This window comes from Ovis canadensis, chromosome 9 (assembly GCF_042477335.2).
Source record: "Ovis canadensis isolate MfBH-ARS-UI-01 breed Bighorn chromosome 9, ARS-UI_OviCan_v2, whole genome shotgun sequence".
Taxonomy (NCBI): domain Eukaryota; kingdom Metazoa; phylum Chordata; class Mammalia; order Artiodactyla; family Bovidae; genus Ovis; species Ovis canadensis.
This window is the reverse complement of record NC_091253.1, coordinates 98,456,751-98,471,618: the sequence shown is the minus strand read 5'-3', so window position 1 is coordinate 98,471,618 and position 14,868 is coordinate 98,456,751. Positions and strand designations below refer to the sequence as shown.

Genomic DNA, 14,868 nt, shown 5'->3' with positions numbered 1-14,868 from the left:
TCCATGGGTCATAAAGATTCATCCTTGAAAGTTACATTAATTTTCTCAAAACCTCACAAATGTCTCTTGGATAGGGTATGCATGTGTGCTTAGTTATATCCAACTCTTTGAGATCCCATGGACTATATAGCCCGTGAGGTTCCTCTGTCCATGGAATTTTCCAGGCAAGAATTCTGCAGTGGGTTGCCATTTCCTTCTCCAGGGGATCTGCCCAACCCAGGGATCAAACCTGCATCTCTCCTATCTCCTGCATTGGCAGGTGGATCTCTACCACAATACTGCCTGGGAATCCTCTTGGGTGAGAGGAAGGTAGAAATGAAACTGGAACCCTGAAATGCAGATAAACATTGAAAACAGTTTCTGGAGATTTAATGTGGGATTTTAAGTATGGTTGACTAATTTAAATATTGTAATTAGATAAGTCTTTTCCATCTGTATTTCTAAATGTTTATTAAAGCTATCCAAAATTTTTTAAGTAATCTTTTTATTGGTAAAATTTGGTTATTTATATAGTTTTGAAGTTCTAATTTATTTAAACTTGAATAGTAAGTTCAGCAACATATAAATATATTTCAGTGAATATTGGAAAAATAAGAAAATATAATATGTGTAGATAATTTGACTTAGCATGATGATTTCTGAATTGGAAATTGAACTTAGAAATACATGATTATCCCAAGAATACGTAATGGATGCAAAAATGGGACTAAATACAAATCTCCTAAACCAGTACTTGATCCATCTATAGTATCTTATTTTGAAAAGAAAAAATTATCAGTGTGTAGTAAATCATTTAAAATGATATCTACCGAAAGACCTAAAGGTAAGACTGGATATCATAAAACTCCTAGAAGAGCACATAAGTCAAACAGTCTTTGATATTAATTGTAGCAATATTTTTGAGTGTATTTCCTAAAGCAGAGGAAATAAAAGTAAATATAAGCAAATGGAACTAAAATGTAAAAACACAGAAGAGGAAACCATTGACAAAAAGACAACTTACTTAATGGGAAAAATTTTTTGTAAGTAATGCGATTTTTATATAAATGGAGTTAATATCCAAAATATTTAAAAAACTCATACAGCTCAACATCAAAAATATAATTAACTCAGTTAAAAATGAGCTGAATAGATATTTTTCAAAGAATACATGCAAATGGTCAACAAGCACAGGAAAAGATGCTCAGTCTCAGTGTCAGGGGAATGCAAATTAAAACCAAAGTGGAATACTATGTTTCACCTGTTAGAATGGCTATCATCGAAAAGACCAGAAATGACAAGTGTTGGCAAGGATATGGAGAAAAGGAAACATTTATAAGCTGTTAGTAAGAAGGCAAAATGGTGCAGCCACTGTGGAAAGCAGTATGGAGGTTTCTCAAAATACTAGTATAACACCCTGCAGTCCCATTTCTGGGTATTCATCCAAAGAAACCAAAACCACTAATTTGAAAACACTAATTTGAACACGCACCCAGTATTCATAGCAGCGTTATTTACAACTGCCAAGATATGGAAGGAACACAAGTGTCCATCTACAGATGACTGAATAAAGAACATTCAATACTATTCAGCCATAAAAATAATATTTTGTCATTTGAGGCAACATGGATAGACTTAGAAGTTATTATGTTGAGTGAAATAAGTCAGAGTTGGAAAGACAATTATATGATATCACCTATATATAAATTCTAAAAAATAAACTAGGGATTATAACAAAAAGAAACAGGCTCACATATATAGAGAACAAACTGGTGGTTACCAGTGGGGATAAAAAAGAAGAGAGGGGTAAGATAAGATGGGGTAGGGGATTAAGAAGTACAAACTACCTTGTATAAAATAAATAAGCTGCCGGGATTTATATAGTACAATACATGGAATATAAGCGTGCATGCTTAGTCACTTCAGTCGTGTCCAACTCTCTGCGACCCCATGGACTATGGCCTGTCAGGCTCCTCTGTCCATGGGATTCTCCAGGCAAGAATTTGGAGTGGGTTGCCATTTCCTTCTCCAGTGATAAAGTGTGAAGTGAGTGAAATGAAGTCACTCAGTCGTGTTCGACCCCCTGCAACCCCATGGACTGTAGCCCACCACGTTCCTCCATCCATGGGATTTTCCAGGCAAGAGGACTAGAGTGGGTTGCCATTTTCTTCTCCTGGAATATAACCATATTTTATAGTAAATAGAAATGGAATATAACCTTTAAAGAATGAGTCACTATGTTGTATATCTGAAATTTACATAATGTTGAACATCAGCTATATCTCAACAAAAAGAGAAAGTTATATCTACCTAATATTAATAAAATATTTTCTTTTAAAATAGAGCCCCTCTTTGCCATTTCAAATACAGCTATCATCTTTTATATAAATGGAGTTAGCAGATTCCAGAATGGCTTTGTTTGACTACTTTTTGAATAAGCATAATTTGGGTACTGATGAGATATTTTCTGACCAAAAATATTTTCCATGGATCTCAAAGTCCCTATATTACTTAAACTCCTTAGTTGGGCTTCCCTGGTGGCTCAGATGGTAAAGAATTTGCCTGTAATGTGGGAGACCTGAGTGATCCTTGAGTCAGGAAGATTCCCTGGAGAAGGAAATGGCAACCGACTACAGTATTTTTGCCTGGAGAATCCCATGGACAGAGGAGCCTGGTGGACTACAGCCTATGGGGTCACAAAGAGTAAGGCACAACCAAATTCCTTAGATTGCTTACACTCTTAAGGCCTCCTTAATATCATAGATATTTTTTAAATTTAAATATAAAAATTGATACATTGCAAGCAGAATTTATTTAGTTAGAGTCACTGTCACTGGGCCAAGGCTGAAGGAAAAGGAAAATTTCCTCCAGAGGCCTGAAGAATGACATTCATCAGTACGGTGAACATGTTTTATGAATAGAATTCAGTGAAATTCCAACAATATTCACACAGAAAGTATGTTCAGCTGTGAGTAACAAAGAACTAGAGGACATTAATTTATAACATTTTTCAGCTTTATTTTTATTTATGTTACATAATGAGAAGTCACAGGACAGTAGTTTAAAGACGTGAGGTGAGGCCTCCGAGATTCTCCTTGCATTTTCCTCAGCTCAAATATCCTATACCCATTCTAGTGTGGAAAAAGGGGTGATGTGCATATTTGGAAAGCAAAAATCCTCTCAATGTTGTATTAATCAGAATGATCATGTGACCACACAAGTAAGCATCTCTGGGAAATGCAAGGTGTTTTTTTCTTAAACAGCCCACATGAAAACTATTAAAAAAACAATGTTTCAGACTTCCCTGGTGGTTCACTGGTTAAGAGTCTGCCTACCAATGCAGGGGGCATATGTTTGAACCCTGCTTCAGGAAGATCCCACATGGCACAAGACAACAAAGCTTCCTTAAGGCAGCCACTGAAACCCTCATGCTGCAACCACTGAAGCCCACACACCATAGCACCCAGGTTCTACAGCAAGAGCATTCACTGCAACAAAGAGCCTGTTCAGTGCAGTTCAGTCATTCAGTCGTGTTTGACACTTTGTGACCCCATGGACTGCAGCATGCCAGGCCTCGCTGTCCATCACCAACTCCCAGAGTTTACTCAAACTCATGTCCATTGAGTTGGTGATGCCTTCCAACCATCTCATCCTCTGTCATCCCCTTCTCCTACCACCTTCAATGTTTCTAACCATCAGGGTCTTTTCAAATGAGTCAGTTCTTCGCATCAGGTGGCCAAAGTATTGGAGTTTCAGCTTCAACATCAGTCTTTCCAATGAACACTCAGGACTGATCTCATTTAGTATGGGCTGCTTGGTTCTCCTTGCAGTCCAAGGGACTCTCAAGAGTCTTCTCCAACACCACAGTTCAAAAGCATCAAGTCTTTGGCGCTCAGCCTTCTTCACAGTCCAATTCTCACATCCACACATGACTACTGGATAAACCATGGCCTTGACTAGATGGACCTTTGTTGGCAAAGTAATGTCTCTGCTTTTTAATATGCTGTTTAGGTTGGTCATAATTTTCTTCCAAGGAGTAAGTGTCTTTTATTTTCTTGGCTGCAGTCACCATCTGCAGTGATTTTGGAGCCCCACAAAATAAAGTCTGCCACTGTTTCCACTGTTTCTATTTGCCATGAAGTGATGGGACCGGACGCCATGATCTTAGTTTTCTGAATGTTGAACCTGTGGGCCACAATAAAGATTCAGCTGAGCCAAAAATGAAACATAAGCATTTTTTTTAAAAAAAAGCAATATTTCTACAGTACCTTTGTCACTCAGATTAGATGATTAATAAGAAATGATATTGAGCTCTCTAGGAAGTATTTATTTTAAGCTCAGGCATCCAAAGAAACACAATGTTTGCTTTAGTGAAGATTTAAAAAAATCACTATTTTATAGTCACCGTGTATAGATGGCTTAAAGCTCAACATTCAGAAAACTAAGATTATGGCATCTGGTCCCATCATTTAATGACAAATAGATGAGGAAACAGTGGAAATAGTGGCTGACTTTATTTTTCTGGGCTCCAAAATCACTGAAGATGGGGACTGCAGCCATGAAATTAAAAGATGTGTATTCCTTGGAAGGAAAGTTATGACCAACCTAGACAGCATATTAAAAAGCAGAGACATTTCTCTGATAATGAGTGATGCTGAACATCTTTTCATGTGTTTGTTAGCCATCTGTATGTTTTCTTTGGAGAAATGTCTATTTAGTTCTTTGGCCCATTTTTTGATTGGGTCATTTATTTTTCTGGAATTGAGCTTTAGGAGTTGCTTGTATATTTTTGAGATTAGTTGTTTGTCAGCTGCTTCAATTGCTAATATTTGTTGGGAAAATGGCATTGAAACATGTATAATATCATATAAGAAACAAATCACCAGTCTAGTTTTGATGCAGGCTACAGGATGCTTGGGGCTGGTGCACTGGGATGACCCAGAGAGATGGTATGGGGAAGGAGGTGGGAGGGGAGTTCAGGACTGGGACCGCGTGTACACCTGTGGCGGATTCATGTTGATGTATGACAAAACCAATACAGTATTGTAAAATAAACTAAAGTAAAATTTAAAAAAAAGAAAAAAAGAAAGAAATGCAGGTATCCATTAAAGTCAACTTGTAAAGTTTTTATTTACAAGTTAATAAGCAAATGGTAAGAAAAGCACCCCACTTGATTAATTTCCTCCTTTGGAGCCATTAGTAAGTGATAGAGAAAAGGAGCAACATCATCCAGTTCCCAAGATGTGCTTCTCCAAAATGACGGGCTTCAGACAAACTAAAACTGATTTGTGTTTCGTTCAAACCTTCACTAGTGAATGAGCCTTCCAGACCTTCAGCATATATTTGAACTTTAGGTAGTGGGGTTGGATGACAGATTGTGGAGAGTTGGAAAATGGAATAGAAGAAATGTTGAAAAAATACCCAAAACTTTTTCCTAGTAATGATCCATTTCTCTTTTCATAATATATTCTTTACTCAGTTCTATGAGTGATTCATCCTGCCTAGAGCAAACATAAATGAAAATTATTGGTGATAAACTGCTACTTATATAAAACAAAAAGAATGGCACTTTTGAAGGGGACAGAAACATTTTAAAAAGTTCAAGGGCTTTTCTGGCACTTTTCTCCTCATTTTGCCTGAAATCTATTAATCTTGATTTGTCACCACGATTTTTTCCTAGAATTTATCAGTTCCATAAGGGGATTGATTAAATAGCTGTCAGCAAATAGTACTCTAAGTGTAGATATCTTTGTTATTTTTGTTATTTGTCTAAATTTTTGTGAGGCCTAACTGCTACATTAAAGTCGCTGTCAATGAATAAATAAAAAGAAATCTGCTAAAAGGGAAGCAATTGTAATATGTATTGAAGACACATATACATCAAAGCACCTTTGAAATAAGGTCTATAGTATATCTTGTTTGGTTTTATTTTCTTTCAGTGATTGGAAATGATGGATTTTATATAATACTGAAAGGCCTAGCCCGACCTCAAACACAAATATATAAAAATCTGATTGAAGAACATGACTCTACAACCTCTTTCATACCTCAGAGTTTTCACAGCTTTGTTTTCAGTGAAGACATCAGAAACCCTCTATTGACTGGAGTTGGTCACACAGTAAGAAATGAATATTTGCTCCTTCAATAAGCAATGACGTATCATTGTTATAAACTTTATCTCTTCCAGATATTTAAATTTACATATATCCAGTGTTACCTGAAATATTAAAGCTAATATAGCTTTTAAAAATTAAAAATTATACTGTCATCACAACTGGAGATGTGTTTTAAAAAAATTAATGTGGGATGCCTTCCACAACATACTGCCCACTGACTGGTGTTTTGTGGGGCATTTGATTACTGAGACAAAACCATTGTAATTGGATCACTAAATGAAGAAAGAGGGCTGTTTTGAGATAAGAGAGAGGGAGGGAGTGACTTAAGAAAGGGAACCCAGAGGACAGAGCGTGAAGGGCCTTTTAAGTAAAATTAAGAGTGTGTGCTTGTGCTCTCTGTCTCAAGAGCAATGATAGGTAATCAAAGGGTTGATTCTATTAAATCAGAAAGTCTCAACTGAAGAAAACACTTTGTTCATATGCAATGTTTGAAGACTATCAACTGGCTCAAATAAAGATTCAGATCTTTCTGGATACCTGGATACCCCACATGAGGGTCAGCACTGGTTCAACTAGAACTGCAGCTCTAAAAGCCAGTTTTGGATGTAGGGTGATCAAGATGCCCAGAGGAGTAAATAACTGAAGAAACTAATTAAAATCAAATGATTTAGCACTAAGGATTGAAGTCAGGAAGACCTAGAATATTCTTAGATTCAAGAAGGATAAGCATAGATAAAGACAATAAAGATAGGCATGGATAAAATATTAATTTTTTTTCAGTCATTAAGTCATGTCCAACTTGTTGCAACATTATAGACTGCAGCACAACAGGCTTCCCCATCCCTCACTATCTCCCAGAGTTTGCCCAAGTTAACATCCATTCAATTGGTGATGTTATCCAATCATTTCATTTTCAGCTGCCCTCTTCTCCTTTTGCCTTCAGTCTTTCCCAGCATCAAGGTCTTTCCCAATGAGTCGACTCTTCACATCAGGTGGTGAAGAATATTGGAGCTTAAGCTTCAGAATCAGTTCTTCCAATGAATATTCAGGTTTGTTTTCCTTGGGGATTAACTGGTTTGATCTCCTTTGCTGTCCAAGGGACTTTCATGAGTCTTCCCCAACACCACAATTCGAAAGAATCAATTCTTTGGCACTCAGCCTTCTTTAGGGTCCAGCCTTCACATCCGTTCATGACTGTTGTAAAACCATAGCTTTGACCTTGTGGAACTTTGTCAGTAAAGCAATGTTTCTGCTGTAATATGCTGTCTAGGTTTGCCATAGCTTTCCTTCCAAGAGGCAAGTGTCTTCTAATTTCAAGGCTGCAGTCACCAACTGCAATGACTTTGGAACCCGAAAGAAAAAATGAGACAAAAACATAGAAGTATAAATTGTTGATCACACATGAATGAGTAAGGCTTCTAAACTTCTATCTTGATTGGAATGGAAAAGAATGAACTCACTACTCAATGGCCAACTACCATGTTGTTTTTCAGTCATTCAGTCATGTCCAACTATTGCGACCCCATAGACTGTAGCACGACAGGCTTCTCTATCCTTCATTATTTCCAAGAGTTTGCTCAAAGTCATGTCCATTGAGTTGATGGTACCATCCAGCCATCTCATTCTCTGTCACCCCCTTATCCCCTTGCCTTCAATCTTTCCCAGCATCAGGGTATTTTCAAATGAGTCAGCTCTCTGCACCAGGCCCCAAAGTATTGGAGCTTCAGCTGCAGCATCAGTCCTTTCAATGAGCATTCAGGGTTGATTTTCTCTAGAATTGACTTGTTTGCTCTCCTTGATTTCCAAGGAACTCTAAAGAGTCTTCTCCAGCACCACAGTTCAAAAGCATCAGTTCTTCAGTGTTCAGCCTTCTTTATGGTCCAACTCTCACATCCATACATGACTACTGGACAAACCATAGCTTTGACTATATGGAACTTTGTTAGCAGTGATGTTTCTGCTTTTTAATATGCTGTCTAGGTTTGTCATAGCTTTCCTTCCAAGGAACAAGCGTGTTTTAATTTCATGGCTGCAGTCACCAACTGCAAAGACTTTGGGACCCTCCAAAATAAAATCTGTCATTGTTTCCATTTTTTCCTCATCTATTTGCCATGAAGTGATGGGACCAGATGCCATGATCTTCATTTTTTAAATGTTGAGTTTAAGCCAGCCTTTTCACTCTTCTCTTTCATCTCTATCAAGAGGCTCTTTCATTTCTCTTCACTTTCAGCTGTTAGAGTGGCATTCTTTGCTTATCTGAGGTTATTGACATTTCTCCCAGCAATCTTCATTCTCAGTTCAGTTCAATTCAGTCACTCAGTAGTGTCTGACTCTTTGTGACCCCCATGGACTGCAGCACTCCAGGATTCCCTGTCCATCACCAACTCCTGTAGCTTCCTCAAGCTCATGTCCATTGAGTCAGTGAGGCCATCCAACCATCTCATCCTTTATCGAACACTTCACCCCCTGCCTTCCATCTTTCCCAGCATCAGGGTCTTTTCCAATGAGTCAACTCTTTGCATCAGATAAACAATGTATTGGAGTTTCAGCCTCAGCATCAATCCTTCCAATGAGTATTCAGGACTGATCTCCTTTGAGATGGACTGGTTGGATCTCCTTGGTGTCCAAGGGACTCTCAAGAGTCTTCTCCAACACCACAGTTCAAAGGCATCAGTTCTTCGGCACTCAGCTTTCCTTATGGTCCAACTCTCGTATCCAGACATGACTACAGGAAAAATCATAGCTTTTTCTAGATGGATCTTTGTTGGCAGAATAATGTCTCTTCTTTTTAATATGCTTTCTAGGTTGGTCATAGCTTTTCTTCCAAGGAGTAAGCGTCTTTTAATTTCATGGCTGCAGTCACCATCTGCAGTGATTTTGGATTAGAGTCTTAATTTTAACTTGTGATTTAGCATTTCACATGATATACTCTAGAAAGTTAAATAAGTAGAATGATAATATACAGCCCTGGCATACTCCTTCCCAATTTTGATCCATTCCATTTTTCCATATCCAGTTCTAACTGTTGCTTCTTGACCTGCATACAGGTTTCTCAGGAGACAGGTAAGGTGGTCTGGTATTACCATCTCTCTAAGAATTTCCTGGAGTTTCTTGTGATCCACAGTCAATGCCTTTAGTGTAGTCAACAAAGCAGAGGTAAATATTTTCCTGGAATTCCCCTGCTTTTTCTATGATCTAGTGGATATTGGCAATTTGATTTCTGGTTCCTCTTCCTTTTCTAAATCCAGCTTGTACATCTGGATGTTCTCTGTTCATGCACCGCTGAAGCCTAACTTAAAGGATTTTGAGCATTACCTTGGTAGTTTGTGAAAGGAGCATAATTGTGTGGTAATTTGAACATTCTTTGGCATTGCCCTTCTTTGGGATGTACATGAAAGCTGACCTCTTCCAGTTATGTGGTCACTGCTGAGTTTTCCAAATTTCCTGGTGTATTAAGTGAAGCATTTTAACAGCATTTTCTTTTACAATTAGAAATAGCTTAGCTGGAATTCCATCACCTCCACTGTCTTTTTTAGTAGGAATGCTTCCTAAGGTCGACTAGACTTCACACTCTAAGATGTCTGGCTCTTGGTGAGTGCTTACACCATTGTGGTTACCCAGATCATTAAGACCTTTTGTGTACAGTTCTTCTGTGCAGACCTAATACTTTTTCAATCTGCTTTAGAAAAAAAGAATACCACATTTTTCAGAGCAGCTATAATTAGGGCCATTTCTTTGTAAACTTTATAGTAATCCACTCCAATCTTCTAGGATCAAGTTGTTTGCTTGTTGAGGGAAAAACTCAAGAATTTAATGAAATAAGATGGGACTACCAACTCTGAATCCTGAATTAGGTCTTTGAGGGCAGCAGTAATAGGTGTCATTCTTACATAAATGTGGTAGTGTTTTTGTTCCAGCTTTGTATAATTTTTTTGTTCCAGCTGATGTATAATTTGACAAGAAAATTTGTGTATGTTTAGGGTGTGTATCTTGATATTTTGATATATGTATTGTGATCAGCACAATCAAGCTAATTAACATATCCATCATCTTATATAGTTAAATATTTGTGTGTTTGTAATGAGAACACACTATCTATCCTCCTAGTAAAGTTCAAGCATACACTATTGTGTGTGTGTGTGTGTGTGTGTGTGTGTGCATATGTGCTCATTTGCTCAGTTATCTCTTACTCGTTGTGACTCCATTGATTTCAGCCCAACCAGCTCCTCTGGCCATGGAGTTTTCCCAGCAAGAATACTGGAGTGGGTTGCCATTTCCTATTCCAGGGATGTTCCTGACAGGAATCTAACCTGCATATCCTGCGTCTCCTGCACTGGCAGGCAGATTCGTATTGTTGATTATATTCAGTTCAGATCAGTTCAGTTCAGTTGCTCAGTCATGTCTGACTCTTTGCGACCCCATGAATTGCAGCATGCCAGGCCCCCCGTCCACCACCATCTCCTGGAGTTCACTCAAACTCATGTCCATCGAGTCAGTGATGCCATCCAGCTATCTCATCCTCTGGCATCCCATTCTCCTCATGCCCCCAATCCCTCCCAGCACCAGGGTATTTTCCAGTGAGTCAACTCTTCGCATCAGGTGGCCAAAGTATTGGAGTTTCAGCTTTAGCATCAGTCCTTCCAGTGAACACCCAGGACTGATCTCCTTTAGAATGGACTGGTTGGACCTCCTTATAGTCCAAAGGACTCTCAAGAGTCTTTTCCAACACCACAGTTCAAAAGCATCAATTCTTCGGTGCTCAGCTTTCTTCACAGTCCAACTCTCACATCCACACATAATTATATTACTGTGTTGTATACTAGATCTTTTAAGAGTTACTCATCTTGCATACAGCAAACTTTGTACCCTTTGATCAATATCTGTCCATTTTCCCTAGCCCTTATACCTTGTGGCTTCCCTTGTAGCTCAGCTAGTAAAGAATCTGCCTGCAATGCAGGAGACTTGGGTTTGATCCCTGGGTTGGGAAGATCTCCTGGAGAAGGAAAAGGCTACTCACTCCAGTGTTCTGGCCTGAAGAATTCCATGGACTGTATACTCCATGGGATAGCAAAGAGTCGGACATGATTAAGCAACTTTTACTTTCACTTTATACCTTGTCACCAACATTCTACTGTCTTCTATGAGTTTGATTATTTTAGATAAAATATATATGTGAGATCCTATCTGTCTTTGTTTGGCTTATTTTACTTCAGTTCAGTTCAGTTCAGTTCAGTTCAGTCCCTCAGTCATGTCCGACTCTTTGCGACCCCATGAATTGCAGCACGCCAGGCCTCCATGCCTATCACCAACTCCTGGAGTTCACCCAAACTCATGTGCATCAAGTTGGTGATGCCATCCAGCCATCTCATCCTCTGTTGTCCCCTTCTACTCTCCTCCTGCCCCCAATCCCTCCCAGCATCAGGGTCTTTTCCAGTTAGTCAACTCTTCACATCAGGTGGCCAAAGTATTGGAGTTTCAGTCTCAGCGTCAGTCCTTCCAATGAACACCCAGGACTGATCTCCTCTAGGATGGACTGGTTGGATCTCCTTGGTGTCCAAGGGACTCTCAAGAGTCTTCTCCAACACCACAGTTCAAAAGCATCAGTCCTTCAGTGCTCAGCTTTCTTCACAGTCCAACTTTCACATCCATACATGACCACTGGAAAAGCCATAGCCTTGACTAGATAGACCTTTCTTGGAAAATTAATATCTCTGTTTTTTAATATGCTATCTAGTTTGGTCATACTTTCCTTCCAAGGAGTAAGTGTTTTTTAATTTCATGGCTGCAGTCACCATCTGCAGTGATTTTGGAGCCCCCCAAAATAAAGTCTAACACTATTTCCACCATTTCCCCATCTATTTCCCATGAAGTGATGGGACCAGATGCCATGATCTTCGTTTTCTGAATGTTGAGCTTTAGGCCAACTTTTTCACTCTCCTCTTTCACTTTCATCAAGAGGCTTTTTAGTTCGTTTTCACTTTCTGCCATAAGGGTGGTGTCATCTGCATATCTGAGGTTATTGGTATTTCTCTCGGCTATCTTGATTCCAGCTTGTGCTTCTTCCAGCATGCTGTTTTTCATGATGTACTCTGCATAGAAGTTAAATAAGCAGGGTGACAATATACAGCCTCGATGTACTCCTTTTCCTATTTGGAACCAGTCTGTTGTTCCATGTCCAGTTCTAACTGTTGCTTCCTCACCTGCATACAGGTTTCTTAAGAGGCAGGTCAAGTGGTCTGGTATTCCCATCTCTTTCAGAATTTTCCACAGTTTATTGTGATCCACACAGTCAAAGGCTTTGGCATAGTCAATAAAGCAGAAATAAATGTTTTTCTGAAACTCTCTTGTCTTTTTGATGATCCAGCGGATGTTGGCAATTTGATCTCTTCCGCTTAGCATAATGTCTTTCAGGTTCATTTGTGTTGTCGCAAATGTCAGAATTTCCTTCCCTTTCAAACTTAATAAAATCCCATTGTTTGTGTATACATGGTATTTTCCACCTCCGTTCATCCATGGATAAACAGATTGTTTCCATATTTTAGCTATTGTGAATAATAATTCAATAAACAAGGAAATGCAGCTGTCTCTTCAATATCCTGTTTTCCTGTTTTTTTAGAAGACAGCACAGAAATGAGATTCCTGGATTGTATGGTAGTTCTGTTTCAATTTTTTGAGGGATGATCCATGCATGCGTGCGTGTTTAGTCACTTCAGTCTTGTCCTACTCTTTGCAACCCTGTGGACCATGGCCTGCCAGGCTCCTCTGTCGTGGGATTCTCCAGGCAAGAATACTGGAGCGGGTTGCCATTTCCTTTTCCAGGGAAGCTCCCATACTGTTTCTTAAAGGCTCTACCAATTTACATGTCCACCAACAGTATACAAGGATTCAATTTTCACCACATCTTTTCTTTTTGATAACAGCCATTCTAACAGATGTGAGGTGATATCTCATTATGGTTTTAGTTTCATTTCCTTGATGGTTAGTGATGTTGAACATCTTTTCAAGCACTTGGTCATTTTAATGTATTATTTTAAGAAATATCTATTTAGGTTGTTTTCAGATTTAAAACATTGTGTTATTTGTTTCTTTGCTATTGAATTGTGTGAGTTCCTTATATATTTTGGATAGTAACCCCTTATCTGATATATGGTTGAAAATTTTTCTCCTGTTATATAGGCTACATTTTCATTTGTTTATTTTTATTTTGCTGTGCTGCTGCTGCTGCTAAGTTGCTTCAGTCGTGTCCGACTCTGTGCGACCCCATAGATGGAAGCCCACCAGGCTCCCCCATCCCTGGGATTCTTCAGGCAAGAACACTGGAGTGGGTTGCCATTTCCTTCTCCAATGCATGAAAGTGAAAGGGAAGTCACTCAGTCATGTCCGATCCTTAGTGACCCCATGAACTGCAGCCTACCAGGCTCCTCCATCCATGGGATTTTCCAGGCAAGAGTACTGGAGTGGGGTGCCATTGCCTTCTCTGAAGCTTTTAAGCTTAACATAATTCTGATGGTTGATTTTTACCTTTATTTGTACTTTTGGTATTGTGTCCAAAAAATCATTACCAAGACCAGTTTCAAGGAGCTTCTTTCCTGCCTATTTTTCTAGGAGTTTTGCAATAGAAGATCTTGTGTTTAAGTCTTTAATCCATTTCAAGGTAATTTTTGTAGTGTGCTCTAAGATATGAGTTCGGTTTCAGTATGTGGTTATCTGGTTTTTCAAGCACTATTTATAGAAGAGACTATTCTTTCCCTGTTGAATTTTCCTGAAGTCCTTGTGAAATATATGTTGACTATATGTGACGGCATTTATTTCTGAGCTCTCTTTTCTGCTCCATTGGTATGTCTCTCTTTTTATGCTGATGCCATAGTGTTTAAATTACTATATCCTTGTAGTAAAGCTTAAAATTAGATCCTGTAAGGCCTCTACCTTTGTTCTTTTGTCTCAGAATTGTTTTGGTAATTCAGTCTTTCGTGGTCCCATACAAAGTTTCTGTTCAGTTCAAATTTTAGAATTTCTTTATTTCTGTGAACAATACCACTGGAGTTTTGATAAGGGTCACATCGATTCTATATATGACTTTGTATAGTATAGATATATTTATAATATTAACTGCTCCAGTCCATGAACATGGGATATCTTTCCCTTTGTATCTTCTTCAATTTTCATCATAAAAGTTCTGAAGTTTTCATTGTACAGATCTTTCAGTTCCTTGGCTATATAAATTTTTAATTATTTTATGTTTTTGATATTATTGTGAGTGGGATAGTTTATTTGTTTTTCAGGTGTTCTATTAGTATATAGAAATGCCACTGATTTCTGTACATTGATTTTATATCCTGAAGCTTTATTGAATTTTTAAATTAGTTCCAACAGCTTTTTAAAAACTTTTTCTGCATATAAGATAATTTCACCTAAAAATAATAAAACAATTTACTGTGTCCTTTATGATTTGGATGCCTTTTACTTCTTTGTTTTAACTAATTGGTCTAACTAGGATTTCAGTATCATATGGAATAATAGTGATGAGAGAAGTATCCTTGTCTTTTTCCTGATCTCAGAAAAAAAGCTTTCAATCTTTCACCATTGAGTAGGATGGTAGCGATGGCTTTGTCATAACAGCCTTTATTATGATGAGGCATGTTCCTTCTATACTCAATTTGTTGAAAAGAAAGACTGGTATATTTTGTCAGATTTTTTTCTGTATATATTGAGGTGATCATATGATCTTTATCTTTCATTCTGAGAATGCGGTGCATCACATTTATTGATTGCA

General features: G+C 38.2%; 1 protein-coding gene across 1 annotated transcript in view; it reads left to right on the top strand.

Annotated features, from left to right (window-relative positions):
* Positions 1–14,868, top strand: part of CNBD1 (cyclic nucleotide binding domain containing 1) — a 494,192-nt gene that overhangs the window by 276,539 nt on the left and 202,785 nt on the right. Inside the window, exon 6 of the mRNA XM_069600350.1 lies at positions 5,919–6,089. Within this exon, the coding sequence (XP_069456451.1) occupies positions 5,919–6,089 (171 nt within the window). The remainder of the gene's footprint in view (positions 1–5,918; positions 6,090–14,868) is intronic.